Source organism: Suillus fuscotomentosus (genome assembly GCF_016647785.1).
Source record: "Suillus fuscotomentosus strain FC203 chromosome Unknown F5891scaffold_57, whole genome shotgun sequence".
In the NCBI taxonomy this organism is placed as follows: domain Eukaryota; kingdom Fungi; phylum Basidiomycota; class Agaricomycetes; order Boletales; family Suillaceae; genus Suillus; species Suillus fuscotomentosus.
In genome coordinates, this window is record NW_024539569.1 from 63150 (window position 1) to 89942 (window position 26793).

The 26793-nt window shown below is 48.5% G+C and overlaps 7 protein-coding genes across 7 annotated transcripts; 4 read left to right on the forward strand and 3 right to left on the reverse strand.

The window, feature by feature from the left end:
• Positions 1–3989: 3989 nt before the first annotated feature.
• On the reverse strand, positions 3990–4603 carry F5891DRAFT_1054876 (uncharacterized protein; the record flags this gene model as incomplete). Its single annotated transcript, XM_041362633.1, has 3 exons — positions 3990–4175; positions 4234–4402; positions 4459–4603. The coding sequence occupies 3 exons, from the start codon at positions 4598–4600 to the stop codon at positions 4121–4123; spliced, it is 366 nt and encodes a 121-aa protein (XP_041221806.1). The 3' UTR covers positions 3990–4120.
• Positions 4604–4999: 396 nt separating this feature from the next.
• F5891DRAFT_1054886 (uncharacterized protein) lies at positions 5000–7959 on the forward strand. The gene is made up of 14 exons (XM_041362634.1): positions 5000–5076; positions 5136–5720; positions 5773–5829; positions 5879–5957; positions 6018–6297; positions 6346–6370; positions 6473–6561; positions 6614–6697; positions 6748–6792; positions 6852–6872; positions 6923–7179; positions 7229–7414; positions 7466–7557; positions 7613–7959. Exons 2-14 carry the CDS (start codon positions 5260–5262, stop codon positions 7800–7802), a joined length of 1866 nt encoding a protein of 621 aa, XP_041221807.1. The 5' UTR covers positions 5000–5076; positions 5136–5259; the 3' UTR covers positions 7803–7959.
• A 747-nt stretch (positions 7960–8706) lies between these two features.
• F5891DRAFT_958976 (uncharacterized protein) lies at positions 8707–11797 on the reverse strand (the record flags this gene model as incomplete). Its single annotated transcript, XM_041375607.1, has 18 exons — positions 8707–8747; positions 8798–8845; positions 8897–9011; positions 9068–9079; positions 9134–9333; positions 9391–9461; positions 9511–9562; positions 9614–9676; positions 9730–9849; positions 9901–10000; positions 10057–10148; positions 10196–10271; positions 10322–10387; positions 10455–10520; positions 10568–10781; positions 10838–11021; positions 11076–11250; positions 11453–11797. The coding sequence occupies 18 exons, from the start codon at positions 11795–11797 to the stop codon at positions 8707–8709; spliced, it is 2040 nt and encodes a 679-aa protein (XP_041221808.1).
• A 2116-nt stretch (positions 11798–13913) lies between these two features.
• Positions 13914–15677, forward strand: F5891DRAFT_605097 (S-adenosyl-L-methionine-dependent methyltransferase). Its single transcript, XM_041372438.1, has 6 exons — positions 13914–14270; positions 14333–14481; positions 14530–14663; positions 14723–14778; positions 14835–14956; positions 15008–15677. The coding sequence occupies exons 1-6, from the start codon at positions 14237–14239 to the stop codon at positions 15485–15487; spliced, it is 975 nt and encodes a 324-aa protein (XP_041221809.1). The 5' UTR covers positions 13914–14236; the 3' UTR covers positions 15488–15677.
• Positions 15667–17556, forward strand: F5891DRAFT_1054906 (Metalloenzyme, LuxS/M16 peptidase-like protein). Its single transcript, XM_041362635.1, has 5 exons — positions 15667–16015; positions 16066–16187; positions 16251–17034; positions 17093–17170; positions 17226–17556. Exons 1-5 carry the CDS (start codon positions 15830–15832, stop codon positions 17313–17315), a joined length of 1260 nt encoding a protein of 419 aa, XP_041221810.1. The 5' UTR covers positions 15667–15829; the 3' UTR covers positions 17316–17556.
• F5891DRAFT_1054914 (uncharacterized protein) lies at positions 17536–22199 on the forward strand. Its single transcript, XM_041362636.1, has 17 exons — positions 17536–18067; positions 18118–18193; positions 18242–18400; positions 18451–18840; positions 18896–19170; positions 19225–19346; positions 19442–19602; positions 19698–19799; positions 19860–19972; positions 20022–20694; positions 20750–20838; positions 20891–21080; positions 21134–21483; positions 21535–21592; positions 21647–21770; positions 21823–21902; positions 21952–22199. The coding sequence occupies exons 1-17, from the start codon at positions 17786–17788 to the stop codon at positions 22083–22085; spliced, it is 3378 nt and encodes a 1125-aa protein (XP_041221811.1). The 5' UTR covers positions 17536–17785; the 3' UTR covers positions 22086–22199.
• Positions 22089–26670, reverse strand: F5891DRAFT_1130340 (salt tolerance down-regulator-domain-containing protein; the record flags this gene model as incomplete). Its single annotated transcript, XM_041364512.1, has 11 exons — positions 22089–22195; positions 22477–22583; positions 22605–22988; positions 23022–23220; positions 23248–23469; positions 23491–23623; positions 23645–23729; positions 23781–23998; positions 24045–24265; positions 24313–24809; positions 24938–26670. The coding sequence occupies 11 exons, from the start codon at positions 26668–26670 to the stop codon at positions 22089–22091; spliced, it is 3906 nt and encodes a 1301-aa protein (XP_041221812.1).
• Between the last annotated feature and the right edge of the window lie 123 nt (positions 26671–26793).

Consider the following 26793-nt stretch of genomic DNA (forward strand, 5'->3'; position numbering starts at 1 on the left):
CCATCAATTAAATCTCTGAATATCTCGTTCATCATGGTTTGAAACGTGGCAGGGGAGTTTGTTAAACCGAAGTACATTACGGTTGGTTCGTGGTGACCAAATGGTGTTTTGAAGGCCGCCTTCCACTCATCTCCTTCTTTCATGCGAATATTATTGTACCCCCATCTTACATCCATTTTGGAGTACATTGTGGCACCAGTTAAAGCATCAATTAAATCTTGAGATCTCGGTAGCGGGTATGCATTTTTAACCGTCTTCTCATTGAGCTTTCTATAGTCCATCACCAGTCTTAACTTGCCATCTTTTTTGGCCACAAAGAAGAAAGGTGCTGCTACTGGAGATTGTGAATTTCTTATACGTCCCAGTGCAGTTTCGGCTTTTAACCAATCTTTCAAAGTGTCCATCTCCTTGGGTGACAAAGGATAGGGTTTCACATTTGGCGGAAGATCGCCATCATCTTTAAGATCTATCGCATGATCCCATTTCTTTCTTTCAGGGAAGCGCTTAGATTCTTCTTCTGAGAAAACTCCCAGGTACTCATGAAGCCAATCGGGAACCATCTCTTCGACTGATTTCTTCACTTTTGTTGCTTCTTCTGCAACCTTCTGCTCCGTGGCAACCGAGGCTTTATACTTGATCCATTCTCCAGGATACTCTTCGTCTTCTATTTCCTCAACTGTCACCCTCTTCATCGCCATGTCTTCTTCATCATCCTCTTCTGTGGGAATCAGATCTGGCACTTCTTCTATCTTTTTTTGTTCTTTTCTTTTTTCTTTATTTTTTGTCTTTGTTCTTTTTTAGTAATACATTTAACCGGGCAACGAGAAAGTGCAAAATGTCCAGCATTCCAATCTATTTCCGGGTTGTGATATCTTAGCCAATCTATGCCAATAATAACATCATCGCTTCCTAAGTCCGTAACCATGAAGGCTGCTTGATCCTCAACATGGTCACCGATCTTTAGACCTAATTTGGCGTAATGAGTCATCGATCCAGCGGCATTTAACGAGCCATCAATATTTTTAACCGGAATGGGCCTTAATAATTTATGGCACCGGACTTCGTTCTTTTTCACAAACTTCTCGCTAATAAATAATGTCGATGCACCGCAATCTACCAGTGCTTTCACATCTGCTTGTCGGTTCTTTCCCTTCAACGTGATTGGAATGTAAAAATGTTCAGATTTGGATTTAATATATACTTCTGATACATCCGAGAACGTAGATAGGATGGAGAAACGATTGTTTGGGTCTAAGTTCGCAGACTTTGACTTCGACCCCTCTAAAAACCCTTGCCTTCCTTGGAGCTGACCCAAGCTTTGAACCAACTTGGGATAGGGTCTTCTTCTTTTGGCACTGTAGTAGCCTTCACCTGCACTTTTGGTGCGACTGCGTCTTTGCAGTTTCTAGCCATATGACCTTCGCCTCCACAGCGGTAGCATTTGAAGGATCCAGTCCTTCCTTGAGGTTTTGGAGCACCTCGCTGTTTGTTGGCATCGACGTCCATAGCGTCGCTTTCCCTGCTTGGACCAGGTTTATATTCAGGGGTCCTGGGGCCTTGTTTAGGGGTCCACCAGGTTGTCTTCTTCTTGTCCGCATCTAGCTCTTCGAAGTTGCGTCCGATTTGGATCGCATGTTCCACCAGTTTCTTCATGGTGTTTTTGTCCTTGTAACGGACATGAGCGAGCTGTATCTTGACACGGTCTTGAAGTCCCAGTCTAAACTTCTGTCTTTGGTTGTAGTCGGAAAATGAAGTGTGTGCAGCTTTTTGTCTGAAAGCAGCTGTGTACTCTGGAACTGAGGAAGATCCTTGTCTAAGGGATTCCAGTTCTCTGATCGCTTTTCCTTCACGATCTTCCTGCCCCCACATGGCTTCTAAGTCTTCCAGGAATTTCTCCACGGTCAACTTCTCATCTCCGGTCTTTCCAAGTTTGGTGATGTAAGGTTGCGCCCATTTGGCTGCAGTTCCTTTCATGAATGAATGCATCACTCCGATCCTTTGGCCTTCTTGGATGTTGGGCCATTGCGCAGTGTATAGCGCTACTTGGGATATCCAGACCATGAGTTCTATGGAGTCCTTTTCTCCAGTGAAGTCTTGGGGTTTGGAGTATTTGATGGAAGGGGAAGAGTTCGATGAAAGTAAGCTGGTTCCTGCCGAACCGAATGATGGTTGTTGTGACTGTATTTTCACAGTCTCGTCTTCTTGCATTTCTAGGTGTACGCCCAGGAGTCTGTTTGCTTCTGCTAGAGCCACATTCTTGGCTTCTAGTTCCGAAATCCTGACCCTAAAGCTGTCCGCTTGGTTTGCAAGTGACATGTGAATGTACTCGACGATTTCCTGTGGGGTAGATGGTAGTACTACCGCAGGTCGTTCTTGTACAGGAGAGTTTGGTAATTCAGACATAGTGCCAGTTGTGTTCTGGAACCCAATTCACTGATGTCTGTTGAAGAGCTGCTCGTAAGGGCTCTTCCTGAAGGGAATGATGGTGAAAAGAAGAAAGTTATGTAAACGGAAAACTGAAGCGGTCCCCGATATCTGATCGGATCAACCACGTACTTCAGGATCGAAGGGTTCTTTAATCAACCCAACCGATGCTTCCCTAATACTAACTAAAAAGGATACGTAAACTATACTCGATCGAGTGGGAAAAACTAGGGACAATGCAATCTCCGTTCTGAGGGTACAAGCCTAGGACAAGTTATCACTCTTCCAGCCGAAGCTTACAAGTGCGAGTCTCACTAGGGTATGTCTCTAAATCCTCATAGGTCGAAAGCACGGTTTGTCATCTAGACAGTTCCGCTATTGACTCGAAACGAATGCCTACGTGCGTATGAAGAAAGGGATAGGTAAAATGAAACTATAGTAACGTTGAGCAGGCAGGGTTTTGGGCCAGCACTCAAAGTTGCAGTGACACGCCTAATGTCGTGAACACCTCCATATACTGGCGGCTGCGGTAAGACAGGGCCTGGTATAGGACTACTAACTACGAAAGATGATAGGTATGAAAATGCGCTCAAATGAGCAAAGGGATGAAATCAAAAAGTCGCGGTGGTTTAGGCCGGGCAAAAGTATAATGGCTTTGTTTTGGCTGATGGTGTGAACACGACCAGGCGAAAGAAAGAGAGATGCAAGAGTGTAACGCGAGAGTCGGAGTCTCCTATAGTTCAAACCTAATGTCACAACCCAATAACGAATTAACGCTGGGCAGAGACTAGGACTCAAACAAAGAATAATCACGCAGAGGAAGTAGGCAGCAGGTACGTCTTGGTATTGCTCACTTGGAGATACAAGAGGTTTGAACTAAAGAACTACTGACTACGATGAACTACCTATATACACATATTGAAACTGAGATTGAAACTGAGTATGAACTAACTAACCAATCAGAATAATTAAAGGTATTGTACGATTCTATATATAACTATGATGTCATAACATGTGCCGCAGCCGCAGTAAGACTCTGGAACATTCCAAGAGTGTCGTGAGGCATGACGTCAACATCTTCGGCATTGTCCGATAGATCACGTGACTCTGGTAATTCTACAATAGACGCAATAATAGGAACTTCTTCAACAGTAAACACATTCTTAGAAACAGGCGCTGTGACTGGGCACTTAAAGGACTTAGAATTTAGGAACAAATAATGGTTTGTATTTGGAACTCGTGACACCATTGCAACTACCATCCGCCAATTCCCTGTTGTCGACATATACCACATCAACGACTACCATGGCACGCTTGCTCCAATCTACCTCCTGCCCAAAGTAGTACCTGTCTGTCTCTCGCTGCACAATGCTGAGTTCCAGGGTCTATGGCTGCTTCATACAAAAGAAGAGATGGAAGAAGTCTGCTCCGCATTCAACATCAGCAAAGAGCACTGTACGAAATATGTCCAGGCTCAGGAGTGGGCGAATATCAAACAGGACCCTAACTCTGACCTGTTTGTCTTACAAGTGCACAAAGGACATCTTTGCTATTAAATTAAGTACCCATCTGTATGTATGTAGGAGCTTTAATAAGTAGCATACAAAACAAAATACAATAAAAACCAAGTGGCGCAGTGGAGCGCTGTGATAATGTGACAGTAGGGTGTGGTTTTGGTGGTCCATCACTGCGTGTTTCAGGGCTGGCAGAATGTGGCTACAAGGAAAGTGAATAATATTACTACTAGTAGGCTTCAATATAGATAATTAGTTAGTTTTATGACAAGTGATGAATAAAAATAAAACTTACAAATAGCATGCTGTACTCATAGATGTTTCTCCTTCAAGGCGAATAAGTGGGTGAATTTGCAAATTGAGGTCCGCAAAGTAGCCGATTGATAAGATAAATATAGGGTAGCCAAGAAGTACAACCGTGTATCGAGATACACCTGCAAATGGACCTGCAGCTAATGATTCATCTGACAATGGGTCTGAAAACTTTAGCCTAGATTTTGGAATCCTAGATATGACTTACCAAGCCATGTACCCCAAAAGAAAGTAAAAAAACCGGACAGCATTTGGACAGGCCCAATCTGCCTTCCTTGCCGGTCCCGAACCTGTGCCCGTGTCGTGGGAATGAGTGATATTGTAAGGGCAAGACTGTAGGTAGCGATCATAACTGAAACAGCTCGTGCCCTACTGAACCCTGGGCCAAGGAAGTTTGTTGCCCATATTGCCAGAAGTATTCCCACACAATGGACAAAGATGATTATTCGGACAAGGGGATCAATGATATTGATAGGCATTGTATTGTGGTTGGGCCCGGGCCAAGCCTTGGCTGCGTGCGCGCGAATATATGTTTGTTAGGGGGCCTGAGAGATGTTACCGCGACGGCTATGAAAATGCCGTTATAGCGGCGGCGGGAGTACAAAAATTTGGTAAGTTGATGGCGGCGGTAAGGCACTAAGGAGAAGTCAACTCACTGCCGATGTCGTAACCATGTGGCTGACTCAGCCAGACCAGTATCGAGCTCCGTCAGCCGGAAATCACACTAACTCCAGTGCTTGTATAAGTGCCAAGTGATGTAGCCTGCCGGAATGAACTAGCATCACGAGTCGAACTCGCTGTTCGCTTCCTACGCAACAACTTTCAGGTCAGATGAAGCTGGACTTATGAATTTCACTATCCACAGCGTTTATGTAATACTACTAGAACGTTCCGGCGTTACATGCCATTAACCGCTTGACCTTCTTCATATTCGGAATCACTATTCTTCTAAACTTCTAGGTCTGGGAGGCTAGCGCTCAAGTTGAACGGCAAACGATCACGACGAAACATGTCGAACACGGGGCTAATCCAAAAGCTTTTAAGACGTCTATGGCAAGTCTTGGCGGCGCTCGCACATCCATCTGTTCAGCGACTCCGTTTCCTTGTGTCTTTCTTGCGGCGTTGTGCCGCCAAGGCTCGCGCTTTACCTGGACACGGTACTAACGCAAAGTCTTCCACTGCAGATTCATGCTGTTCCGGGGCTTTCAGTGCACGATGTTCACAGGCTACCTTGCCATTGCCGCTTCGCCGCCAAATAACTCCAACTAGTACATCAAGTGGTATTCAAGACGCGGCGTCGTCTTCAACACCTCCATACTCCATGCCTGTTCCCGAGCAAGTTATTCCGTTTTACACTTATTCACCCCCAGAGGTCAATGTTGCGATTCCTTCCGACGCTCCCGGCACCACTCTTCGTTTTGTACCATTTGCTGCCAATGATGTTTTGCGATATGATAATCGTCCTTTTGTGTACGTGCAGCACCTTAACGATAGTGGACAGTCTTGAGCAATCACTCTCCAGAGATAAGACTCATGAGCTCAATTACATTCCAGCACTCATGAGGCACTTCCCGAATCAGTGAGTGCATTAGCCAGACAGTATCTGAATGGGATGACAAACCATGTAGGTCATGTCCGTGGTTGGATGGTGATTGGAAATCATACATACATCCTGAAGGCGCATTGTATTTATACAATATGACTCGAGTAAGTCCAATCATGAAGGAAATACAGGTGTTTCATGGGCCACTGACCGTATTGTCTTAGAAAACATTCACTGAGGCCATCATGGATGAAACTACGTTTCACCTGCTCGCTGGATGCGTAGATGGGCTATACGACAAGGCACGCGCGGAATCAACGAGTCTCAAAGCCGATGACATTGAGCTTGTTGTGCAATTATGGCCGACCGAAGACGAAATAACCTGTCAATATTACTTCGTCGACCACGCAGCTCGAACTCTCTTTTGGCTGCACGATACTAGCCACGAAACGACAGTGAACATTTTTAGCGGGCTCCGGGGCGTCAATGATTTGAGCCACATTCGTGCGTTATGCTAAACTTTGATCACACTGATATGAACTTGGCGAGCAGGGTTTGCCTTGGAGTCCGAGTACTGGTGTGTCATCTGCAATCGTGTAAGTTTCACTGACTTCTCCCATCATTCTAATTCCAATGTGATTCCAGATCCTGTATGACAGTCAACGCCTGAGACGAGCAGGACGCACTGCGAACGCTACCCGAACCACCAGATGGATCGAGTCAAGCTTCTCAAAGAACTGAGAGAGGTCGTCATGCATGCGAGTGCAGGTAGTGATCGCCTGTCATTAGCCTTCGGTTGTTTTTGAACATGACATTTCAGAGATCATCACTTCAGACATGTCTTTATCGCCTTTTGATGCAGATGAACTCTCCAGAATTTTGGAGCTGATCAATCACCTCCAAGGTACGAAAACTTCTTTAGAACCGTCCATGATTGAAATCATGCAATTCCAGAGAACGCTGAAGAAAAAGATTTCCCTCATTCCACTTGCATCATTGGTAAGAAAAGCCTATGCACACGGTGTAATCACCTTTGACTTTCATTATTTTATCAATAGCTAGATTCATGCAGTATTTCTGTACGTTCTCCACTTCACCGCCGGGTTCAGGTTGCTCATTCATTCTGAAGATAGAGCCAAGTTTTTCAACTTCTGCGGCCTACCTTGTGCTCGACTCGATGCTGACAAATCCGTGTATGAAGAGGATGCAGGCTTTCATCCACTGACCACTCCATTTTCTCTAGTTTTCGAAGCCATGCTTTTTTGGGCACCGCGAGCGCACTTGAACGATATTCGAAGGGTATGGGTGGATGAGTGTATCAACATGCCGCGGTGGAAAGACTTCAACACAAAACTCATGGCGGAGTGGACTGGGATCACCATATATGTGCGTATCTTCAAGTCGCCATTCGGCTTCATAACTTGATTTCTCCCAGTCAACCGTCATGTTAGCCGTAGACGTCAGTTTCCTCGCAGTGCCGAACATGAACATTGACCAGTCACAGTCGATTGGAATCATTGCTACCTATCTCTCTATTATCTTCATCACCGGCTCCTTGATTGCCTCAGTCCTTCTGGCGCGTCAGAACCAGAGATACGGTTTTGAATCAGCCGAAAAAGCGGCAAGCCGTCGCCCCTACTTCCATTCCTGCTATACTAACTAGTTCGCTTAGGCTGAATTCCTGTCGAATTTGACAGGCACGTTTTTTGGAGTGAGAGCCCTCGCTACTGTTCACAGTCTCCCGTATGCGATGCTTATGTGGGGGTATGTGGATCGATATCATCTGATCAGGGAAATTGATTAACGTGCCCTTCACCAGGATGATCTACTTCGCAATCGGCCTTCTGTACAACGTCTTCAAATTTACAACGACGGCCATGCTGGCATCAATCGTCAGCGGGTGCGTGGTCGTTACCGTGTTCATATCGTGGTTCATCTGGGCAGCGAGAGAGATCCATATTTTCAAACGACTGGCCAAGTCCGTTCTTTCTGTCACTAGCGGGACATAGTATCCAACCTTAGTGCTTCGGGTATTTTTATCATGTTGACCATGCAGACTGTGCAGTGGCACTATTATCAACCAAGTTTTCAGTAAAAGCACATAATGAGTGAACTAGTGCACAGTGCACAAGTTGGTTGATCAACAACTTCACGATGCTACCATCATGCGTGTGTCCAAATTTGAGCCAAAGACATGTCTTTTAACTTGAAGAACTTATGTCACTGCCCGCATGAGAAGCATCTACCCCGTCGTACTATTTTAGGTCAGCTCGTACCCATTCAGGGCGAAGCCTTGGTAAAATATTGACATGTTTCACCGTGACCAAAAATTCAGAATCCACTGCGATTAGATACACAAAGAAAAATCAACGTCAATTCAACATCCGAGTCAGGTAGCTTTCTTATTAGATGCTACCTTTCTGTATGACATGTTGCTAATTCGAGTGTATGCAATGCTCATTCACTGGACGTGTCTCATGCCTTTCGCCCCGTTCTGGATGTTTCAATGATTGGGCACCTGTACATTCAATTTGAAGCCGCTTCTGCAACGTTCACGAAAATTCGAAAGGAAAACACTGGATGTACGGATATCTGGTTATGGAAGCTGTGAGGATACAGCTTATATGCCTATCGCACTGCCCTTCTTCCGCATGTTCTTGCTGCGGCTTCTATCCTCGATCATTGTCGTCCTGTGGATCCGGAGCCCGCACTGAGATAAGTAATTATGATCCGTTCAAGCCTTTGAAGATCGTTCGTTGTTTATATCATAGCGCCAGTCAAAGGCATATAATGAAGTCTATGCTGCCCATGATCCCCAAGACTTTACCCGTCTTCTGGTAACATTGAGTACGAGTCATGGAAGTTCATCGACCTCATTCAAGGCGTAAAGTTCAAGAGCTCAACTGCATCACTTCAACCCCGTACACGTTCATGCGGCTCCTGCCATGGTACCCCTATAGCTTCGTTTGTCACCAGTACGATGTCGACGTGAGCTGATTCTCACCTAGAATTTTAAATATTTCTTCTTCCGTCTCAGACGCAACAATGTTGCCTTGAAAGACATTGAAAATGAGGCAAACCTAACTGCAGCTGCAGGACACACCTTCAGAAATCTTGACACGTCTGTTCCGGGGGTCTCGAACCACGCCTCCATACAAACCTCGTTGATTGAGAGAATACCCGAGAACATTTGCCTTCATTCTCATGGCCCGATTGAACTGTAGCGGTACATGTCTGCATCACTTATCATACAGCAGTTATTCAAATTGCTTACAATGTCATCGCCCTGCAATTAAATGAACTCGTTATAACATCGAGCGCAGACAGACGAGTTACTTACCGTGTAGTAAAGGAGGGCTGCTCCTCTATTTTCCCAAGGAACACATAAGATATCGATGCGTCGATGCTTTGCATCGGGTTCGGGACGCTTACACAATCCACGATAACATAATTCGAGAGCGGAAAAATCATCAGGCAATGCCAAATCCTCTGTCAGGATCTTTGCAGCATGCAGACGGGCAAGCAGCTCCGGAAGAAGACCTAAATCAATGTTCCTCGTAAAATAACATCAAGTCAGGAGAAGGCAAAAGCGTTCACCTGCATGTGTTATCCCATCTGAGGTTGGTCGAGTCACTATGATATCAATATCGCCACAAGTAGCTTTGCCCCTATCGAAGAACGTGAGGGTAAGGCAAGCAGAAGTAAATCATCACAAACCTTCTGAAGCTACCCATGATATCAATGTAAAGGTGCTCATCGAGCTCAAGAGCTGTTTGTATCACATCAATGGGTCGTGAAAGCCCGTAATGTGAATCTTTACCAATGGGTCTAATTAAGTTGAAGATACTCTCTGCTTCACTGCGTGGCATTCTATCATTGATATCTGACAACAAAAAATCAGTCATGTACTGATAGGAGTGAACACGAAGGGCCGACCATCATAGAATTGTAAACCAACTTCCTGCGCGTGAGATAATTTAATGCCACCTTTCCGAGCTCGAACATCATCTAGCGTCCGACATCCGTTATTATACCACATATAAGCTATTTGTCGGCCTGTGCCAACGGATCAGAAGGTGACAAACGAAGAGCGGACATTTTCCATACCGACTCCATATATCCCCTGAAATAAGTTAACGGCTTCGACGTCATCCGTTTTTTCGTAGCCAATGCGTCTCAAATCACCGGTTTCGATGATCTCCATGATCTGGCAAAACACGTGTTATGGGAATGTAACGTCAATGTGCGTCAGTGGATACACACCTTTCGAGCAGTCTTCTCACCGACGCCCGTGATTGACCGGGCCTCGTTGAATGATTTGATTTTCTTTGGATAATTGCGCAAGGCACGAATACCTACCAGGATCATCAGCACTGATGATTCTGCTGCAAACATTGCGTACATTTCGAGTAGCTGTACACTCGCCAACGATCATCTTCACCTAGTTTTGCCTTGTGCAACTCCATAAGTTCCTCCAGCTGTTCGTGTGTTCCATCAGTTGCAGATAATGCCAAATGTAGATGCAAACCTTTTCAATGATATCTTGATTCATGCATCCACGCTGCTCAGGTTCCTTTCGGTCGCATGTAAAACCCTTTAGGAGCATAATATTCGAAATTAATTCAGGGACTTCGAATAGAGCCACTCACCCGCCGTGGAACATGTGCTGGTTTCGAAAATTCTTTTTCTTGATCGCTCTCGTCGGTCTCGCTCTGTCCGAGGCCTCTCTGGAGATAGTTGAGTTGAGACGTTTTTGCTTGACGTTACGACCTACAGCTTGCTCTCGTTCAGCCCTCGCTTTCTCGTAAAATTCAGCAAGAGGGTCTTCTGTATTAGACTGTGGCTTGTGATTGCTTTGGTCATTATTATGACGGGCTGTGCTGGAAGCTTTCCCCGTGGGAACAAATGTATGGGGTGCAGGAGGAAGAACGACTAGCATTGCCGCTAGGGGCTGTTGATTTTTTGTTAGATGATCTTCAGTGAAGGAGCTGAGAAATGTGATGGTATTAAAATATGGTCGGAGTGAAACTGGCAGCAGGCGTACGAAATGTGACTGGAATCTCCACCAAGGTCGTCCGTAGATGCGGTTACTTGTGCCTTTGTCTGAACCAAATTTCCCTGTCCTCTCTTCTGCCAGCTTCTACCGGCATGGATGCGTTGAGGGAATGCCGCGTGTAGAAATTCGAAATCGAGAAGGCTTTCATCATCATCTATGGCGTTAGCCTTGCCTTTCGTATCATTTGCTTCCTCATCGTGTTTGCCCCTGAGCTTGTAGCCCAAACGACCATACCCGGATATTACCCAACTCCAAGTGACCGTTGGGATATTGTCAGGGATCTCTTTCAACGATTTTAATCCGAGGGCTTTCAGGGTCGGGCGAGTTGTCGCATCCGTCACGATGTGAGTTACGGTAGTAGGGTCGTACGATGGTACCAAGGTGCCACCATGCTTGATGATCTGAAAACCTTTTTGTCAGAAACGTATTACTCAACGGCATTGACTAATCGACGGTCAGCGCGTAGATTGATACGTAATGCATGTCAGCGTTGAAGGCGGAGCTTCTTCGCCACAACATGATAACGCGTGAATAGCGGACCGGGAAATACGGAAGTAGTCTCCAGTAATAGGGGTCAGGGTGAGCAAAACATGGGAAACTCACGTAGTCCATGCGACCACGCGTCAGGACGCCTGCATACTGCATGTCCCCACCGACATACAGTATTTGCTTTCCCTTGAGGTAATCAGACTTGCGCTTCTTTGGCAAGTCAGAATTCAACTTCTGCGCATATTCTAAAGGAGTAACGAGCGCTGATTTTCCTTTATTTTTCTGGTCTTTATTTTGCTTTGAAATATTAGCTTTGCTCCTCGAGCTGCTCACAGTCTTCCGGACCTTCGGATGTTTAACGACTGTCGCTCTGGACAAGGGTGGAATGCCCCCTGGATCTGATGATGGGATACTCGAGTGGCGTGATGCTCCAAGAGGGGAATTTCTGGGGCTCGTCATATTGCTGGTATTCGTGGGTGAGGGTTCTAGTAACTCTGATTGTGGATTGGGCATGCCAAGTTCTGGCGCAAAGGACTGGAACTTCTCGTTCTCAACTGATGCCTCGTGATAATGATCTAAAATGCGAGCTTCCGGACTGTTGCCATTTGTGGGCTCTTCGTTGATGGCATCATGTGCCACTAGCTTAGCAACTCTTGATTTGCGGGTTTGTGCAGTGGTATCATGGGGCATCAATCTCGCTGGCGACAAATATTTGGCGTCACTATCGCCTTCGTGGTGCATCGTGGGCTTCGTGATATGAGATCCAGATCCAACTACGGGTAGCTTGGCTGCCCCATGTTCATAAGCGCTTGACTCAACGTTGCAGCTCGGGATTCGCGAAGAGTTCGCAATAGACGAAGCATCGACCGGTTCGCAGTTAGTATACCGGATAAAAGAAGACGATGTAGTTTCGACTGGGGCATCCCCATTTCGGCGAGCCGTGAGTTGCGGAATTTGGTTGACGCCTTTGCCTTTGCTTCGTGATTTGACTGAAGAAGCTATAGCGTGACTGTGTCCAAATGTGTTAGTTGAGGGATGAACTGATTAATCCGAAATTGAGACAAGGGTCGACACAACCTACTTTGCAGCATGTTCAGCATTGTCACTACGTGAGAAAACAGTAGGTAGCATGGGTGCTCCTGACGTGGTCACGTTGGGAATCTCGTATAGCTTTGGCTTCTTTCCCTGGGCTCGAAGTTCGGGTTTTGTGAGTTTGCGCTTCAATCTGTAAAACAGATGATCTCAGATTTGCAAGAGCTACGTGAGAAGGTAAGTGAAACGTACTGCATGGGCACTTCTTTGTCAGAGATATGCTGTTCATCCCCTTTCTTGTCAGAATTGAGAAATGGTTCAGGGCCTGTATCAACTTTGCGTGGGTGACCTTGCGCGAGAATAACGTGATCGATAACATGACTTCTGTAATTATCCTACTCAGGGGGACTGGCAGAAGGGAGCCAATTGAATGGAGCGCGTACCTGTTCCTACGATAATCTTCCAATCGTGCACGAATATATTCATCCACGTCCTCGTCAGGAAGGTTCATGTGCTGTTCTTGCTCAGCGAAAAATGCATTGATATCGTGCATAGTGAATTCCAACCGGGATAGTATGGTGGGATGGCTGGCATGAAGCACACTAGTACTCCCTCCCTGTGTGGACGTTTTTATGGAAGGCACAGAACACACATGGACATGCACGTGATCGGTGTCTCGCGTCGCGGGGATGCTTCTGCCAAGGTAAATAAAAAATAATCAACTTTCTCCCGAGACAAAACAACAGTATCCACCGTTAGATGGGCCTGACCAGTTCCAGTTGGCAGATTAACGGGAGCCTTCAAGCGTCAAGAAAGCGACAGATAACGTGAACCAAGCACTTTGCTGGCAGGTGTGCTGTCAGTATGGCTGCAATGCGGCAACTCGGGGAGTTGGCAAATCCCACGAACTGAATCATTCCGGTGAGGGATGCTCACGGTCAGCAGCTTTTAGCTTGTCAGACAAATATTATCGTGACTCACCAAAAATGCTCTGTTATAATGACCGTAGGACAAAAGCCATGTCATCAATGATATATATCCCCAAGCCAGCATGAATACTGAGGAAGCTGAATCCGGGTGAATTTGCTTCTCATGTGGCGCTAAAGTAGCCCTGGGCATCGACTCGGACAACGGCAGGCTTGCCAAAAACTAGGGCAAGAAGTAGGCGCCGTCCACTAATGAGGCGGCTTTTTTTACAGTGAGCCTGAGAAGCGCATCATTGACTTGCCCAATGACAATTTATTCAGTAATGAAAGCCTAGTCCGACACGGGCCTAAGGCGCTTTTGTTGTGACCGTATCAATTGCAATTGAAGATCTACTCCGAAGATGGTATCTCTGCCTGTAAGTTGATATTGTCCCTTGCCATTTTGCAGGTCACCTGAGGCAGTTCAGCTTATCACGTAACTGTTGTTGTTGTCTTTTCCTCTCTCGAAATTGGCATCTTTCCTCAGCTGATACTTATGCATCACCTATGCCGCTCTTCGGTCTTTGCTTTCCTCTCTCGAGCGAGCGTGCCTGCGTGGCCTTTCTACTCCCCATCAACTGGCCAACCTTCTTTTCCCTTCCTGGCAGCCGCTGACTTCAACCTGACTTTAACCCACCGACCAGCTCGCAAATACAGCTTTTGACACTCCCCATTTACCAACACTGACACGTTATTGTGGATCCTTTCCCATCTCAACCTGGACTCAAAAAGACCGCTTGTTTTTGACCTCGTGTTTAGCCTTCTACCCTGTTTCGCTGAGTTACTATCGGTATAAAACTCAGGGATTGCAGCGGGGTCCAATTTCGGCGTCTTGCCAACAACTATCACATCATATCAAGTTGTCGCGCAGTCGTCTCCTCATCGCTGCGACATCCTGTTCATGACCTTCGAGTATACTGAGAATATGCTGCACGGTCAGTTCAACGCTTATATCCCCAGGCGGCATTCCCTCACTCGTCATTCCTTCAATTCACAGATGAAGACGATGCCTCTGACGCGTCCTCTGACGTGACAGAACTCGAGGAATACGACTTTCCGGACCACTTTTTCGAAAGGGACGGAAGGCTCTTCCATTCTCATGGTAGCTTGCCGTATCCATTGCCTGTCGACGGGCCGGAGCAAGCAGTAGGTGCCACGCAACCCATAAAATTAAAATCACCCATTTTTCATTAGAGGTTGAATAATCTTCATAGAATCTTGCGCGATACCGTCGAGTTCCACTACCTTGGCCCAGTGACCGAGGTACTCAACGATGCTCGCCCCAGGCAAAAACGTGTGCTCGATCTGTGCACTGGCACAGGCCGTTGGTGCGCGATCTATTGATCAACTTCCGATGTGTGCTTCTCTTACGCTAACCTTCCTGCAGGCCGATGGATATGGCCAGATTATTTCCCCGTGTCAAGATCTACGGGCTTGATATCGGTGAGCTTGCTTATACCCGCGTAAGATGAATAGTTTCAAATTACCCCTCCGCCCAGTTCCGATCGCCACTAGGCGTCCCTTGCGACATGTGCAATTCGAGATCCACGATATCACGGAACGTTTCAGATGGGGCAATGGAGCTATGGATTTTATTCATGCTCGTAATATCGATCTAGCTGTACGTTGTTCATTGATCACCACGTTGCTTTTATTCATTGATCATGAATAGGTTACGGATTACCCAGAACTCCTCCGGGAAGTTGCTCGGTTGCTCCGTCCCGGCGGTCTATTCTTTTCCGGCGAGATTGGGCGCTCCATCGACTTTGCCCATGGATCTTCCTTGAACCAAGCACCTCGTGCGCGAAGCTTCTTTCAGGTGGTTAACCGCTCCCTGGAGCTTCGCCACTTGGTTCCCATTGCCGACAGCATCCCTGGTTTCATTCAGCAATCTCGTCAATTCACCGTGCCCACTATCCAGACGTTCCATATCCCCGTCGGTGATTGGCACCACAATCTGGTCATGAAACGTGTTGGCAAGATGTACTTGGCCGCCCTGAAGGATTTCGCGGAGAGCCTCAAGCCCATGCTCCGTGAGGCAGGGATGACCCAGCAGGAGATTAACTCCCTTGTCACTGGGTTTATTGAAGACATAGAACGCGTTCCCGGGTTGGTTGGGGTTTACCACACCGCGTGGGCGAAGAAGCTGTAACGGATCTTTGATGTTTGTTTTCTAAATGCTGTCTTATGCTTTCAGTTTCTGGTGACTGCTATCTTGGTTGCTTTCTTGTTTGTTGTGTACTTTTGCTATCAGGCGTGCTCATGTTTTCCTACCTACCTGTTTTCGGTTGCTTTCGTAGGTTGTAATGCAATGTTGATGTGTTTGTGATTCCCAACTACTGTGCACTGAGGTTACCTCCAAGGCTCCAACCTAAACCTTCCGGTGCGGACATAGCAAAATTTCGGACGAACACGGAATCTACCGTTTGTTCGAGCCAACTCCGCTCACAGTGTAACTTGAGTCCGTTCTGTCCAAGCTCATTCATCCCTACAAATGCTTGCAAGAAGAGCGTCGACCTTCGCGCGCAGCTTCGCCACTGTCATCGACAATGCCGGGGTCAAGGTAGCAGCCATCGACAACGGTCAACCCACCACCGCTGTCACCTTCCTCGTCAAGGCTGGCAGCCGATACGAGCCTAAACCTGGTGTCGCGCATACGCTGAAAAACTTTGCTTTCAAGGTGCGTGTCATGTTCCATTCTGAATACGCGCTCTGAAGCAGTCTTTGCAGAGCACTGCCAAAAGGTCGGCATTGGGCACGGTCAGAGAGAGTGAATTGTACGGTGGCGTCCTTTCTGCAAGTCTGTCTCGTGAATATTTGGCACTCACTTCCGAGTTCTTGCGTGGTGATGAGTCCGTTTCCTTACATGCAGCATTTTATGTGTTGATTTTAATGACTGTGACTGATGTTTACAGGTCATTCTTCGTCGACCTCATGTCTTCCTTCCTCACGTCTAGCAAGTTCCAGCGACATGAATTCCAAGAGTACGTTCTCCCTGTAGTTGAAGCCGAGAGCACTGCTGCCTCGCAAAACCCCGCAACGCACGCACTCGAACTCGCACATTCGCTCGCTTTCCGTTCTGGCCTCGGTTCCTCCCTTTTCGCATCCCCACACAGTCATGTCTCCCTTGACGATGTCAAGGAATTTGCAGCTCGTGCATTTAGCAAAGGCAACATCGCTGTCTTGGGTACTGGCATCGACTCAGCTGCGCTCACACAGTTAGTCGAGAAAGCGCTTGCAGGCGCATCTGTCGGCAATGTGGCTGTGGAGAGTAAACCATCGACGTACTTTGGTGGCGAGACACGGCTGGAGTCGCATGGGGGTCCTGAGACGGTGTTCATTGGCTTTGGTGCTGCCGGTCCCGCGGACCCCGCGCTTGCTATCCTTTCGGCGCACCTCTCGCCTCAGCCATCTGTCAAGTGGTCGCAGGGCCTTTCGCCTATTTCTGCTGCCATCCCGCAGGGCACGTCGGTGCAGCCTGTTCTTATATCGTATTCGGATGCAACGCTTTTCGGTCTGCTTGTCCAGGGCTCGAGCCCCGAAGGGGTGAAGGAGGCTGCCAAAGTTGCTACTAATGCATTGAAGGAATCGACCGGGCTCAATGGTGATGCTCTTAAAACGGCAGTGGCTAAAGCCAAATTTGCTGCTGCTAGCTCTCTAGATGGTCGTGATGGAATTCTCGGCGCTCTCAGTACCAAGGTGCGTCTATACATGTGGTCGTGGTTTTAGAACGTCTGAGGAAGTTTCATGATCATAGGTCTTTGCAAACTCGGATGCTTCGATCGAAGCTACGCTAGCATCGATAGATAAGATTGATGCTGCTGCATTCTCGAGGGTGTGTACTTTTCTTTTTCATTTTGTGTGAAGGATATATTGAAACACCTATCTAGTCTGTCGCCGCGATCACGCAATCCAAGCCCACTTTTGTTGCTATTGGGAGTGTGCAGGCATTACCGTTCACAGATGAACTTGGCCTTTGAACTAGATGATAATATTGATAGACCATCGCTTTACATTATGTGCTAGCGAAAAAATATTCCTTCCTTCAACTTTGACTTTGCGTTCGGATACGATGTCCGAGATACTGCCGGTTTTCCGATAAACTTTCGGGCCTAGATTCTAGAAGCTCTAGAACTCGAAGTCTTGAACAAGCATGTACTAGACTAATCATAGCTACTAAGTATACGTACATATACACATGGTTGCTTGATCCACGCGTTATACCACTGTCGTTTATATCGACAGCAACTTTGCTCATTAGCGGCGCCTGAGCCTGTCTGAGAACGGTACTTCATTTTACGCAAAAGCGCAGTACCACTCTCCTGCGCCCCAATTTCTTGCCAGTTACTTCTTGACGTCACATTTCATCGAATCGTCATATATCAGGCGGCATCTACTACCTGGTTTGCAACCTCGACTTTTGAGTGGGACTGGCCTCGGGTCGACGTTGATGTCTAACATCCCGTTGCACTCTCTCGGACGCAAAGGAAAGACACGAGCCGGGTACGTTCCTTTGAACGACGCCCAGGATACCGATATGCCCACGGGCGTTCTGAGAGCTGTTGGGACACGCAACGTAAACTTGACTGTAAAGGTGAAGGGCAAACAGCGCGAACGATATACAGACGCAGACGAGTTCGATGAAGAGGCGACTTTACTTGGGAACAGGGACAGTACGCTGGAAGAGGTTGAAGAGGGAAATGTAGGTGAACAGTCGAAACGACCGTCCAGGGTGAGTTGTCTGTCTATCTGCAAAGCACCACAAGTTTTACGTGGAGACAGCGTTCATCGGGACAGCGTCCGTCGAGTATACATAAGACACAGGACAAGTCCAGGACAATACCATTCAGACCACCAGGTACACATCTTCTCCTTGTTTTACGAAACTATTGACTCAACTTTGCAGAAAAATTACAATCCAAGTTCCCGCCCAACCTCGTACGGAACCAGAAATACAACATATTCACTTTCTTTCCCATCGTCATATACGAACAGTTTAAGTTCTTTTTCAATCTCTACTTCCTTCTCGTCGCTCTTTCCCAGTTCGTTCCAGCACTCAAGATCGGTATGCTTATTCCTCTTATGCTGGTACTGTACCGCCTCATGTGTGCCCAGGATTTATTGTCACATATGTCGCACCCCTCGCATTCGTGCTCTGCGTCACAATGGGGAAAGAAGCTTATGATGACTACAAGCGCAATCTCCGCGACCGCGAAGCAAATTCCCAGAAATACCTCACTCTTGTTCCCTCCTCCGACAGCGGTCCGCATACACGCTCTGTCCCCTCCTCTTCCCTCCAGGTGGGCGACCTTGTCGTACTGGAGAAGAATCAGCGCGTACCGGCAGACATGGTCCTTTTGCGCACGAGCGATGCTTCTGGAACGTGTTTCATCCGAACTGACCAGCTCGATGGAGAGACAGACTGGAAGCTTCGTGTCGCAGTTCCCGCTACTCAGAAGCTTGTCAACGACAGTGAACTACTAGATTTGGATGCAGAATTTTATGGTGTGTGCTCGCCCATCCTACCCTCTTCACCTCTGGATGTTTATTTGAATTCCAGCCGACGCTCCAATCAAGGACATTCACACTTTCATTGGGACATTTACGATACACACGCCCCGCACGCACTCTGTTCATGATGTGCCCATGGTACAGGTCCCCACTGTTGAACCCCTGTCTGCGGAGAATGTCTTATGGAGCAACACAGTATTAGCTGCGGGTTCTGCTGTTGGATTCATTGTATACACGGGGTCTGAGACGCGCGCTGTCATGAACACGAGCCATCCTGAGACCAAGGTCGGTCTGCTGGATCTGGAGATCAATAGACTTGCCAAGGTATGCACGTACGTACTTGTGTTAGGGGGAATATTCATGACAGTCCACCTACAGATTCTTTGTGCGGTGACGTTCGCGTTATCGTTTGGACTCGTTGCGTTGAATGGGTTCAGGGGACAGTGGTATATTTATGTGTTCCGTTTCCTCATATTGTTTTCGTCTATCATCCCCATCAGGTATGTCTGCCCTCCGCGGAAGACGAGCGCATATAGCCAACGTTTTCTCTTCCCTCTATCGCTTCTCTTATGTGTCGTGCTTACTACAAACATAGTTTGCGTGTAAACCTTGACATGGGCAAGACGGTCTACGCACAACAAATAATGAATGACTCTGAGATTCCTGGCACAATTGTCCGCACGAGTACACTGCCCGAGGAGCTGGGCCGCATAGAGTACCTTCTTAGCGACAAAACTGGAACCCTTACGCAAAATGGTGTGTGAAACTGGTTTTTCTCTCTTCTACCTATTGCCTCCTTCTACCCATTGTATTTTTCTTGGGTGTACACGGATGGCTGACGGACACTCTAGAAATGGAGATGAAGAAGCTGCACATGGGAACTATGTCCTATGGTTTTGACAGCATGGACGAAGTTGCTCACCAGCTTGCGAGTGCATTTGGTGCTGATCAAGGCTCGTAGTCCACACATCCACTCTTCTCATCACGGATGAACTGACAGTCACGCAATGTAGCTCATGCAAGAAGCAATTCAATAGCTACAGGCGCACAACTTGCCATGAGAGGACGGAGGGATATGTCGTCAAGACTCCGAGACGTAGTGCTTAGTCTTGCACTTTGCCACAATGTACGTCACCTCCCTTTCCCTCCTTTCCAACTTACCCCTAGGAACCTAGGTCACTCCAGTCACCAACGACGATGGCACCTTGACCTACCAAGCCTCCTCCCCAGACGAAGTCGCAATCGTCAAGTGGACAGAGAGCGTCGGCCTCAAGCTTGTCTTCCGCGACCGCACACGCATGGAGCTCCAAACGCCCGCCCACGCACGTCTCACCTACGACATCCTCGACATATTCCCCTTCACAAGTGAGTCCAAGCGCATGGGCATCGTCGTACGAGACGCACACAACGGTGAGGTGCTTTTCTTGCAAAAGGGCGCGGATGTCGTTATGGCTCGTATCGTGCAGCGGAATGACTGGCTGGAAGAGGAGACGGGGAATATGGCGCGCGAGGGCTTGCGCACGCTCGTCGTTGCACGTAAGCGGCTGACGTCACAGCAGTATGCGGCGTTCAAGACTGCGCATCATGCTGCTAGCATCCGGCTTGATGGACGCAGCGAGGCGATGATTTCTGTCGTTGCGGAGCATTTGGAGCATGACCTGGAGCTGCTTGGCCTGACCGGTGTCGAGGATAAGCTGCAGGATGAGGTGAAAGGGACGCTTGAGCTGCTCAGGAATGGGGGAATCAAGATTTGGATGCTTACGGGCGATAAGATCGAGACGGCACGGTGCATTGCCATTTCGACAAAACTGGTGGCGCGGAATCAGTATATTCACGAGGTAGCCAAGTGTGAGTTTTCTGATCCATACGTCTTTGTTCCACCGTTCATGCTTTGAGTTTGTAGTGAAGACTTCTGATCAAGTCAGGGACGAGCTGGAGTTTTTACAGTCAAAGCTGGATTGCTGTCTAGTAATTGATGGCGAGTCGTTGCAGGTGCTGCTTTCTTTGGACACGTATTTGTACTGCGCTCACCCCATCCACTCAGCTCTGTTTGAACCTGTACAAGAATGAATTCATCGAGATCACAACCAAGCTATCGGCTGTCGTTGCTTGTCGATGCTCTCCTACGCAGAAAGCAGATGTCGCAAGGTTAATCCGACATCACACTAAGAAACGGGTTTGCTGTATCGGAGATGGCGGTAATGATGTCAGCATGATACAAGCCGCTGACGTTGGTGAGTCCTCAGTACTGATTCCAAACGGAAGTTTCAAACCTTGATGGGTGCAGGTGTCGGCATCGTTGGAAAAGAAGGAAAGCAAGCATCCCTCGCCGCCGACTTCTCTGTCACCCAGTTCAGTTACCTCACGAAGCTCCTCATGTGGCACGGCCGCAACTCATACCGCCGTTCTGCAAAGCTAGCTCAATTCGTCATCCACCGTGGCCTGATCATTTCGATCATGCAAGCCGTTTTCTCGGCTATCTTCTATTTTGCCCCGATTGCATTGTACCAGGGGTGGTTGATGGTAGGGTATGCGACGATTTATACGATGGCGCCTGTTTTTTCGCTGGTTCTGGATCGTGATGTGAACGAGGATCTTGCGTTGATATACCCGGAGTTATACAAAGAACTGACAAAGGTTGGTGGTTGTGTGAATAGGTTTATGGCTTATTGACACCTCTGGGTGTAGGGCCGTGCCCTATCTTTCAAGACGTTCTTCCAGTGGTTGATGATTAGCGTATACCAAGGTTAGCCCGTTTATTTCATCCCCACATTCCCTGAGTTGATAGTCGTATTTGCAGGCGCAGCCATCATGATCATGTCCCTCCTCTTATTTGAAACCGAGTTCTTAAACATCGTGTCCATCTCTTTTACGGCTTTGGTCATCAACGAACTTATCATGGTTGCACTAGAAATTACGACCTGGTAAGAACTACAACAATTTTCCTGATGGACACGCTCTGATCCCTAGTGACAGGCATATTTATATGGTCATTTCGGAAGTAGTTACCCTTTTCTTTTATGTTATCAGTATCGCTTTCTTACCGGAGTATTTCGGTGCGGGTTCCCGTTATCAATCTCGGGGGTTACTCATCGTCCCCTGCAGACCTCGATTTTGTCGTGTCCACTCGTTTTGCATGGAAAGTAGCTGTCATCGTAGCTGTCAGCGCGCTTCCGCTGTATGTCATCAAGCTCATCCGTAGTAGAATCGCTCCCGCAGCGTCGAGCAAGTTGCTATAATACTTATGCACCATGTAACTTGACGATCACTCCAAATCTGACATCTTTATAATGTATTTCTGCTTGTTTGATCGTAAACCTCGATGCAAATAGAGCAAAAGAGAATAACACTAGGGAGCGTATCAAGAGGAATCAAAACGAAAGACTACCCGCCAGTGATATTCAAGTTAACCTGCGTGAGGGGGCGGGGATGAGTTAATATGAGTCACGAAAGAATTTGGAAAGAATGTCCCAGGTGCCTGCCAATCAGACGTGGGGTTCACGCCTCCCCACAATGAAGGCCCAATCGGAGGACGAGGTGAGCCAAACCCTGGGGGCGCGGGTGCCCCCCAAGGAGGCCGGTTATCCCCAATGACGGCCCGTGGACTGGTATTAGTGCCCCACGACTGACCCACTGCGCCCGGCGCGATGCGCCGTCCTGGCGGAGGAACAACTTCGTCATCATCATCTGCGAGAGCAGAAGATCCAAGGACGCCTTTCGGACTTGGAGAGCGACGACTGGGAGAACCTGAGCCTGACCCAGATGTCTCACCTGTCATTGGCCTTGCAATAGGTGCAGGGGGCGCAATAGGTGCAGGTGGTGCGATAGGTGCAGGTGGCGCTATTGGAGCAATAGAAACCGGCCGTGCGACAGGCCCTGGTACCAGCATGGTTGGTGAGCCAAGAAGGTTCTGCGAAACCTTCGAAGGTGGTCCAATGGGTATTGTCGGGGCCAGAGGACGGCTAAAGCCTGACTCGAAGGAAGTAGGTGAGCCAAAATTGCGAGGAAGGGCGGATGGACCGAGATTCGGAGGAGGTCCTGGTGGTGGCATTGATGGACCTGGACCGAACAGTCCGAATGGAGGTGGGGGTTGTGCAAAGGGTAGACGAGGGGACAACGGGCCGGAAAGTGGAGGTATCATGCTAGGAGCGATAGGATAATGAGGAGCGGTGGACGGCGGAAAATGATTTTGCACGGAGGGTGCCACAGGAGTTGCAGGCTGAGAATTAGACAGCATGGGACGCTGCGGTTGCTGTGGTGTCTGCTGCAGTGACGGTCGTGGTGTACTTCCGGACGGAGTAGGAGTGACAGGGATGGGCTTGCTAAGAATTTTCTTAGATGGACCGTTGTTACTCTGAGTGCGTTGCGTAGAGGCTGGCGGACGGGGAGAGGTTGGTGGACGGGTGTGCTTGCCAGCTCGTTGCTGTTGAATAGCCCGTTCCTTTTCCGCTTTCTCCTTCTCCTCCCGTTCTTTGGCAAGCTTTCTCTCGCGTTCTTCCTTCTCTTGTTGCTCCTTTCGGGCGACATCTCGGGCAGCCTTTTCAGCAGCAGCCTTGGCATCCCGCTCCTCTTTGGCCTTGCGCTCCTTTTCTTCCCGCTCACGGCGCTCCTGCTTGACCCTCTCTTCTTTCTCCTTGCGTTTACGTTCTCGCTCGGCCTCCCGCTCCTTTTCCTCTGCAACGCGTTTACGACGCTCCTCCTCTTTACGTTGTTTCTCGTCATCTGCAGCTTTTCGGGCAGCTTCACGACGAGCACGTTCTTCTTCACGTTTCTTCCGCTGTGCATCCTCTTGAGCTACTTGCTTGGCCTTTGAAGCGGCCTCCTCTGCAGCCTTCTCTGCCGCTTTGGCAGCTCGCTCTTCATCGCGGGCTTGTTTTTGAAGTCTGTGAATAATCGTTTTGAGTACGAAGCAGTAAATCGATGCTGAAACACACATTTTCTTAGCTTTCTTCTTCTGGTTCTGAGTTTGCTTCTTGGCCTCCCGCTCCTTTGTGAGCTTGTCCTCGTCCTCAAGTTCGCGCAGAAGCTGCATTTGACGTTCCTGCGCAACTTTTTCTCGAAATGCTTGGAGGACGCGCTGTTCAAACATCCGAGCAGCGAAAATGGAGAACATCCGCTTGCCCTCCTCCATCTTTTGCTCCTCGGTCATCACCTAAATAATGTTGAGATAATAAAGGTTGAATGCAAAGAATGCTCACCTCCTCATCGTCGTCATCATCGTCCTCTTCCTCTTCATCATCGTCATCATCGTCCTCATCACCTTCCTCGTCGTCCTCTTCATCACTTTCATCTTCAACATCAGCAGCCGCTTCCTCTTCTCGCTGCATTCGACGCTCGGCCAGCTGCTCCATCATCTCTAAGAATTTTTGCCCATCGTTCTTTAGGAGATCGTCTGCAACTGTCAGAATGTTACCTGGACCTATACAGGAGATTAGGGGAAACGATGCACGGGTGGAGTGGACCTACCAGTCACAGTCAAGTTACTTCCAAGGTTAAACAGACCATCGCGACCATTGACCTTCGCGTTATTCACAGGCCTTCGTCCGCGAACACCGGGATTGCGTCGATCTCGTGGTTTCACTTCTTCCTCCTCCTCTTCCGGATCTTCCTCCTCCTCCTCCTCTTCCTCGTCTTCCTCATACTCCTCCTCTTCCTCTTCCTCATACTCCTCTTCATCCCCATCATCATCATCAAACTCACTTTCATGTTTCGGAGGTTTTCGGCCGTTCGTCAGGGCTGGTGTTCTATTAGATGGCGGGGGGTTATGGGAAACTTTGTTCTGAGGAGGATCGATAACAGCGCCGTTCTTATCGAGTTCGACGCTGCCGGGAAACGGACCTGGCCCAGGAGGAGGGGGTATAGTGCCACCAGAGGAGACATAGCGCTGCTGGTAGTTCGCGTACTGTTCTAGCTCCTCGTAATAAGCATCGTACAGTACCTCAAGCTCTTCCTCGATCGCATGTCTATAAGCATCGATGATATATGTGCGTGGACACCAGATATCCAACACCGATGAAAGAACAAGACACAAAGACAAGCGCGCAGGTCAGTAAATTTTTTTTGTGGATGTGATCAAGGAATAAGCACGGACCGCTTCCTGCCGCAGACTGCACAACTACAACTGTGCTTCTGCTGCTCTTTCATCTTCCGGAGGACGGTATCTTTCTCGATCTTGACCAAATTTCGGCGCTCGTCCTCGCCCAGACCAAGCCAGAATTCTTTGATACGCTCACGCTCCTCTGTCGAGCTAGTGCTCCAGATCTTGGAGTTGTTCTGAGAAGATTTACCTGGAGCAGCGGCAGCCGGAGGACGATGTTTCTGTGGCACGGATGCATTGGATGATGGAGGCGATGGATGGTGATGAGAGTGATTATGCTGGTAGGCGTGAGCAGGAATCGGCGCCTTTGATGCCGCACGAGCCGTTCTTGTTGGTTGCTGGCCATTGACAGTGGCCGTGGCCGTTGTTGGGGTGGTCGTCGTGGTCGCTGTGGATGTCGTTGTAGGCGGTGCATACGACATAGGCTGCTTTCCCTGTGCACGGGAGCTTGGCGGAGGATTAGATATATTTTCTTTTGTTGCTGCTCGAGCTGCAGGCATGGCGTTGGCGGTGAGAGGCAGTGAGCGCTTCCTCAATTCTCCACCGGTCCCTCCACTACCCTTTTCCAGCGCCGATCCCGGTGCCGTGCCCATCGTTCCCACTCCCTGTCCCGGCACTGCCGGACTTTCGGCGCTAACCGCCGGCATTTTAATAGATGAGACTTTCTTGTTTTTCTTATGAAATACCAATTCCTCAACAGGCGCTGCTAGCATTGGCATAGCAGGCATTGATAACTTAGTTCTGAAGTCAGTCGAAAGCGGTCCACTTCGCAAAACCGTCTCCTCGTAGCTCAGAACTACCTGCGCAAAGGTCGCAGGCAGCGATCCATGGAAATGTGGCACGTGCGGAGCTGATGTTGGTTGTGGCTGCAGATCAGAATCGTTCTCATCAAGGTCTTGATCCTCAATGTCGCCGTCTACAGCATCAGCATCTTCACTGTAGTCATCCTCGATGAACTCCTCTTGGCCGAACTCAGGAGGGTGAGATTGGCCAGGTGATGGTAGAGCAGTGCCCAGAGCAGCTGTTGCTCTGTCTACCGATAACGTGAACTCGGGATCGGAGAAAATTGAGGGGTCAAAAGGTAGCGACGGATACGTTCCTGGAGGGTACCCTGGAACGTCCATGCTGGCCCTTGCGGTTATCGTGGTAGCTTCAGTCGCGCTGAATCCAGTCTTCAGCACGGCATCGGACTGTACCATCTGTTGCGCAATATTGTACATTTTTTGCGCCTTTGTGCGGGTCAACAAACCTCGCGTAAGACTAAGAGTAGTACTGCGTACAAAGTTTTTTATGTGTGGCGGAAACGAAGACCAATAATCCTCATCTGTCAACTCCTGTGTATTCGCCTTAGGGAAGCGCTTTGAAAATGGCGGTAGCGGCACTACTGAAATCCGCTCAGGCGCCTTCCCCGCGCGTCCTTCACCGTGACCATCTATATCCTTGCGATACAGTTCGTCGGCGGTAGCTAGCAGCTCAGTCTGGAGTCGGATCGTAACGTCCGTTCCAGACGGCACGGTAGCAGGCAAGTGTTCAGTTGTAGTAGTTTTGACAGGTTCCGAAGCAGGCGACAGCCCTGTGACGGATGATGGAGGCGCGTGAGCGTCCAGCTGGAGCGTATTCCCGCATAGCTCCGCCACCGACGAAAGAGGTGTCTTGATAGCTTGTTTGTCCTTTAGTTGTGTGCTTGGTTTGTCATTCGCTGATAGAGGCGGGAGTTTGGAATGCATCGAAGGCAAAGGAGACCGTAAGTACGGGAGGGAGGAAGTATGGACATCCTGCGCTGTCTCCTCATTGCCGCTTGCGACCATGCTGTGAAGTTGAGGACCATTTAGTAAAAAGTGCGGTGCATA

What these genes read in the sequence shown, in the direction of transcription:
- F5891DRAFT_1054886 (XM_041362634.1), top strand. Translation starts at nt 5,260, where the DNA reads ATGTCGAACACGGGGCTAATCCAAAAGCTTTTAAGACGTCTATGGCAA. An exon ending in GCCTTGGAGTCCGAGTACTG is followed by an intron (nt 6,371 to 6,472) that starts GTGTGTCATCTG and finishes TGAGACGAGCAG; the next exon opens with GACGCACTGCGAACGCTACC. An exon ending in TCATTCCACTTGCATCATTG is followed by an intron (nt 6,793 to 6,851) that starts GTAAGAAAAGCC and finishes TTTTATCAATAG; the next exon opens with CTAGATTCATGCAGTATTTC.
- F5891DRAFT_605097 (XM_041372438.1), top strand. Translation starts at nt 14,237, where the DNA reads ATGACCTTCGAGTATACTGAGAATATGCTGCACG. An exon ending in TACTGAGAATATGCTGCACG is followed by an intron (nt 14,271 to 14,332) that starts GTCAGTTCAACG and finishes TTCAATTCACAG; the next exon opens with ATGAAGACGATGCCTCTGAC. An exon ending in TCGACGGGCCGGAGCAAGCA is followed by an intron (nt 14,482 to 14,529) that starts GTAGGTGCCACG and finishes ATTTTTCATTAG; the next exon opens with AGGTTGAATAATCTTCATAG.
- F5891DRAFT_1054906 (XM_041362635.1), top strand. Translation starts at nt 15,830, where the DNA reads ATGCTTGCAAGAAGAGCGTCGACCTTCGCGCGCAGCTTCGCCACTGTC. An exon ending in TGAAAAACTTTGCTTTCAAG is followed by an intron (nt 16,016 to 16,065) that starts GTGCGTGTCATG and finishes CAGTCTTTGCAG; the next exon opens with AGCACTGCCAAAAGGTCGGC. An exon ending in TCGGCGCTCTCAGTACCAAG is followed by an intron (nt 17,035 to 17,092) that starts GTGCGTCTATAC and finishes TCATGATCATAG; the next exon opens with GTCTTTGCAAACTCGGATGC.
- F5891DRAFT_1054914 (XM_041362636.1), top strand. Translation starts at nt 17,786, where the DNA reads ATGTCTAACATCCCGTTGCACTCTCTCGGACGCAAAGGAAAGACACGA. An exon ending in TGGAACCCTTACGCAAAATG is followed by an intron (nt 19,603 to 19,697) that starts GTGTGTGAAACT and finishes CGGACACTCTAG; the next exon opens with AAATGGAGATGAAGAAGCTG. An exon ending in GATACAAGCCGCTGACGTTG is followed by an intron (nt 21,081 to 21,133) that starts GTGAGTCCTCAG and finishes TGATGGGTGCAG; the next exon opens with GTGTCGGCATCGTTGGAAAA.